The sequence below is a fragment of the Acanthopagrus latus genome, chromosome 22, assembly GCF_904848185.1.
Source record: "Acanthopagrus latus isolate v.2019 chromosome 22, fAcaLat1.1, whole genome shotgun sequence".
Classification (NCBI taxonomy): domain Eukaryota; kingdom Metazoa; phylum Chordata; class Actinopteri; order Spariformes; family Sparidae; genus Acanthopagrus; species Acanthopagrus latus.
The window spans coordinates 19,918,367-19,924,324 of NC_051060.1; the positions used below are offsets into that span (position 1 = coordinate 19,918,367).

General features: G+C 42.1%; 1 protein-coding gene across 1 annotated transcript; it reads left to right on the top strand.

Moving 5' to 3' along the window:
- The first annotated feature begins 1,247 nt into the window (after positions 1–1,247).
- LOC119012675 (protein LEG1 homolog) lies at positions 1,248–3,862 on the top strand. The gene is made up of 8 exons (XM_037086703.1): positions 1,248–1,555; positions 1,721–1,807; positions 1,951–2,024; positions 2,553–2,657; positions 2,843–2,961; positions 3,099–3,240; positions 3,349–3,445; positions 3,523–3,862. Exons 1-8 carry the CDS (start codon positions 1,258–1,260, stop codon positions 3,672–3,674), a joined length of 1,074 nt encoding a protein of 357 aa, XP_036942598.1. The 5' UTR covers positions 1,248–1,257; the 3' UTR covers positions 3,675–3,862.
- The last annotated feature ends 2,096 nt before the right edge of the window (positions 3,863–5,958 follow it).

Genomic DNA, 5,958 nt, shown 5'->3' on the forward strand with positions numbered 1-5,958 from the left:
GGGCAACCATCACTGCACGCTTTAAGGTGGCCAGACGGAAGCCTCTCGTCAGTGATTGACACATGAAAGCCCGTCTGGAGTTCACGAAAGAGCGCGTAAAGGACACTCAGACTGTGAGAAACATGATACTCTGGTCCGATAAAAACCAAGACTGAACTGTTTGGCCTCAATTCTGAGCGTCACGTCTGGAGGAAACCCGGCACTGCTGGGACTGAGCGACTGGTCGGGGTTGAGGGAAGGTTGAACAGAGCAAAGTACAGAGATATCCTTAACGAAAACCTCGTGGAGTGCACCCAGGGCTTCAGACACGGCCTGAGGTTCACCTTCCAACAGGACAATGACCCTAAACAAACAGCAAAGACAAAGCAGGAGTGGCTTAGGGACGACTCTGTGGATGTCCTTGAGTGGCCCAGAAAGAGCCCTGACTTGAACCCAATCAAACATCTCTGGAGAGACGTGAATATGAAATGGCTGAAAGGACAGTCCCCATCCAGCCTGACAGAGCCTGAGAGGATCTGCGGCGATGTTCGAAGCTTGTCGCGTCAGACCCAAGAAGAAGACTTGGTGCTGTAATCGCTGCCAAAGGTGCTTCAACCAAGCACAGGGAAAAGCTCTGAATACTGATGTCAGAGTGAAACTTCAGTTTTTCCTTTTGAATACATTTGCAAACACTTCTGAAATTCTGTTTTCCACCTTGTTATTATGTAATGACTGTAGACTGGTGAGGGGAATAAACAATTGAAATATTTCAGCGTGAGGCTGCAACATAAAATGTGAAAAAGGTGAAGGGATCTGAATACTTTCTGGCTGCTCTGTTTATACACTCTTTATTTTAGAGGGACAATGAAAGCAAATCGGATCTTGAGCATTACATGAAATGGATCATGGTGAATAAATTTAGAGTCTCAGATGTTCTGTAAGTCACATTTTAATTTATATCCAGTGTGCCGTATGAACAACCCGAGTCAGTGATTGAATGACAGTGAAGCACTGAGTGAAATGATTGGCCTTTTATGTTGTCTTCATTTGATCGTGCGTGTGTGTGTGTGTGTGTGTGTGTGTTCTGTTTTGAAGGATTTGTACAGTACTGCTCTCTGTGTAAACACATTATCTTATCTGTCCGTGATTGAGGGTCCAGTGAACGGCCTGTCACATGGAGAAAGGTGAGTGGGTGTATCTGTGTGTTTGAGAGAGTATATAAGCCTTGCATCTGTGCGACCACTCTCAGTCCTCTTGACTCTGACGCTCTCCGCAGTCATGCTCCGTCCAGCGGTCCTCGGCCTCCTCCTGGCATGTGTGGTGTCTCTCGGCAGCTCTGCTGTCGTTTTAGAGAACGGCATGCCCATCCTGTGGGCCCACACAACCGGCCAGGTGACCGACATGCCGGTGCAGGACGGCATCCTGACTCCAGACCCCTGGAACTATCTCCAGCGCATGAGTCTGCTCCGGCTGACGATAGCTGCTACGGACCCTCTCATGGGCTGCATGGGGGGAAATGCCACAGACAGTCCTCTGTGGGGACTGGCACTGCAGCTTGGATGGATGCTGACTTCAGGTAAGATCAAAATATTTTTCTATCCTAATTTATCAAATTTCATAACATATAACATATCATTTAGTGAGTCCATCTGAGAAGCAGGATCCCTTCTCTTGCCCTAAACTGAGTGGACATTTTCAGCCCGTCAGCTCATGTTGTCGTGTTCAACATGTTGATCTGTAGGTCGTCTCGCTGACCCCACCGGTACGACAACCTGCGGCCTGCAAACTGGAGATACTATGTGCATTTCCCCTCAGAGCTGGTGGGGCTGTAAGTTGTACAACAAACACACACACACACACACACACACACACACACACACACACACACACACACACACACACACACACACACACACTTATATACAAATGCACAGAGAACATTAAACACTAAACCACTTCCTCCTCCTCCAGGTGTGAATTACTTTACCTCTGTTCTGCCCTTCCTGTCTGCTGTACAGCAAGGCTTCATGGGACCAGGAGTTCAGGTACTTTCTGTAGTTCTGGGTAGGTTAGAGATGCACCGTGTAGTTTTTGGGGCAGAAATGTTCTGAAGAGAAAGATCTTAACTGATAACTAAACTTAATAAACAAACGCTCTGTTTACATGACTGATTAACTGAATGCACACACCATGACTTTGTTTATATTTGGCGGACCCTGCCATATTTTTAGCTTCAAACAGTGTTCTGGGGAGATTAAATGTATTCTCCAAAACTGCACAGTGCCCCTTTAAGGCGCATCCTTTCTTTTGAGTTGCAAAGCTATGACTTGACAAAAACGTGATCGCTCAGCTGTAATGACGGTCTTACAGCAGCATTAATGATAATGTTGTAGGAACAGCACCCACACAGCCATATCAGCAGCGCTTTGAGCTAAATGCTAACACCAACAAACTAAAAAATGCTTTCAAAAAGGATGCTAACATGCTAATTTTCAGCAGGTATGATGATACAGCTTGATGATGAAGATGACGATGATGATGATTGCTGTAATCATTGTTATTGATCTTATCAGGTCCAGGTGATGGTGCCTGAAGGCGTAACGGACTACTGCACCACATATACTGACTGCGCAGCTAAATACGCCGACCCCATGACTAAGTGGGATGCCTTCTTCCAGGTACATGCAGTAGACACACACACACACACACACACACCCTTTTGAATACACACAGTGATAAAAGGGACACTGCACTGATCTTTCACATTAACATCAGTTCACTTGTCATGTGAAAAGTAACCGCAGGGAGGGTCTACAAGTCAAGATGTCTGAGCCTCTTCAGTGTTCAATGTGTGTGGTTACAGGGCCTCTCTGCTGAGACTGATCCTTCTCTCTCCGACAACGAGAAGAAAGACACTCTCCTCGGTCTCTATTGGGAAGCCCAAACATCTTCAACTCATGCCACTGCTGCATGCAACGACAGGTAATCTATCTGTCGAGGGTTAGGGTTCATCTGGCTGCAACCAACAGATAGTTTGCTTAGCTTAGCAAAATGTTGCCCAATTTGTTGAACTATTCCTTTAAACCCTCTCATCTCTGTTGTCCTTCCCCCTCCTTCAGGAAGACCTCCTACTCCACCACAGAGAAGAATTTCATGAAGAGCTGGCTCAACTCGGCAGAGTACGTCTCCGCATCCCGTTTCCAATCCAGTTTGGAAAAATCTAGGGTTTTCCTAGAACCTCTGCCGAGTCGTATTTTACAGGTACGTGCACCACGTCTCCATCCATCAATCGCTCCATTCTTCTCTGAGCCTGAATCATGTTCTTACTTCATCTGAATTTTGTCCTGCCCGTCACATCGGTACATCTAGGAGGCTGATGTTGCGCCCAATATTGCCGATTTGAGTCTGGAGGAGAACAACACTCTGAACACTTTCTCTTGGCTGGATAGAATCAACTCTCTACTGGGTATGGTAGACTCACACACACACACACACACACACTATAAGCTTGTTAAGGATGATCCTAATAATGTCGTCTTCCAGGTGGGTCGCTGGTGACCATGTGGAAAAGAGCCATGTGTACCCTCGAGACCAGAGAGAAAGGCAGGGCGATGATGGAGCAGCTGATGACGAACCCCACCGAAGCAATGACCAACTTCATCTCTGTCGTCACTCAGATAACTAGGAGCTGCTGAGGAAACAATACGAGATCACTTTTATACATATTACTCAGAGCAATGCAACATTTTTGCTAAGAGTCAATTCCAGGAGATTTTTAATACAAAACCACAAAGCTGACATCTCTGGTGAGTTGTGAATGCAAGAGAGGTCATTTCTCTGGACGGCTTTGTTTCCACAGAACATCTTGAAACTTACAACTGCAATAAAGTTGAGTATGTCACAATGTGCAGACTGTTTCCATGTTTCCGAGACTGAATTAGCTGCATAAACAAAAGGACAACACAATGTCATACAGTTTTACTTTGTTTGTACGTGGCAGACCCTGCCACCTTTCTAGCTTCAAACAGTACTCTGGTTATATTCCTCTGAAAACAGCTTATTTATTCAGTCGTGAGAAAAATAGATGCGGCTGAATTTGTATTATTACCTCATGAATGCTGTAAGTATTAGAATTCTGAGTTTGAATTTCTTCTCTAAAAACTACAGAGCGCCCCTTTAAATTCAAATTTCTGTTCTCTATAGGCATACTTTTAAAGGGAAAATGTCGCTCTTATTCCACTTTATTTACCTGACAGCAGTTGTTAGTGGCTACCTAGAAAATAAGTCATCAGTTTCTGAAATATAATGCAACTCTGGACAGAAATAAATGTTGTGACATTGTAGAAGCTCATGAAATTAATGCCATGGCAAAAGCGACAGGGACAAATCTGAACACTTATTTTAATGAATTATGTTATTGTAAAGACATTCAGCGAGCACATCCTCATATTAATTCATGTTAAATCATTTAATATTGTGTGTCATTGCAGTTTAACTCTCAGTCCAATAGTGCTCTCTAGTGGTCATCTGATATAAAAGTACTAACCATTCATGAAATGTCGAGGGACAAAGCACAAACCTTGTGCCATTTCCAATAATGTGATGATAGATATCTGAAATAATATCCATTATATGATGAAATATGTATTCTTTGAAAAATTCTATGTGGGTTCTGAAAGCATGAACACACAGAGATGCTGGCAGATAAAGGAGACAGGCAGCCATGTCTTCAGGGAGAAATTATGGTTTATCTTCCCAATATATTATAATGGATTCATATCAGTCACGGCCATCATACACTGAATGCCTTTTTTATTCAGTTTGTGTTTATGACATTAGGATTTCCTGGTAATGTATTATTGGAAGGGAACACTTGAAAGCATCGTTCTGTAAATGGTCGATTCACAGTCGATTGACAATAAATCTGACATGCGAGGGAACGAGATTTATGGAAAAAGTCTTTATTTCAACACAAAACATAACATTTACTTTAACAACACATGTTGAATCACTGTAGGTGATGGCATCAAATAAAAATGATATCTAAGACTTTTTTTTTATTTTTAAAAGGAAGACACAAAGGGTCATTAAATCCACCATGGAAAAGCACAATAAAACTCTGCATATTATTAACATCATGTTCTGTATCTATGCTAGCTCATGATTGTCTGTGGAAAACAAAATATCAAATACAAACTCACGATAGAAAAAAAAGCAGAAAATGCAGATTGTGATATCCTGTCGAAGCTTGCACACTATGTGTACTTTAAGATACTTGTTTTTATTTTAAGCTTGTTCTCGGTGATCCTTGTTTTTAGAGAGCAGTAGGTGACTGCTACCAAATTTCTTTTGCTCACAACAGAAACATAAATAACATTGATGGGGCTTTTAAAAAATTTAAAATAATAATAATTAAAAAAAATTCAACATCAGCCTTGCCCACATAAAAATTCAAAACGTCCAGAAAAAAATATCTGTTTGCGACTGCTTTTAAAAAAACAAACAATTATTAAAAAAAAAAAAACAAAACAAAAAAAAACCTGTGTCAACTTCCGGACAGGACTAAATACTGTTTCCTCAGGACATGTTTATGATTCACCACGCTGCCAGTTATATACTCATGAATCAAGGTTTTCAATAATAAACACACTGTACTGGTTAAAATACAGCAGTGGTTCCCAAACTGAGGGGTGAGGCCCTCTGGAGGGGCAAAAGGGTAAAGCAGGGGGCACGAATCCACAAAAAGGTGAATAAATCTTACATTCTTATTTATCTTTATCTTTTCTTAGCATCTAAAGACTTTCGAGGAACGGAACTGATTAAACTGTGTTTTAATTTGCTGCTCTCACGTAACTACAAATGTTAGCATTCTCAGCTACCACCTAGCTGTTACCTAGAGTTAAGATAACGCTACTTCCCAGCTATGTTAACATATTATGTGCGATTACAGGGTGCATAGATGCCAATGCAATAATAGCA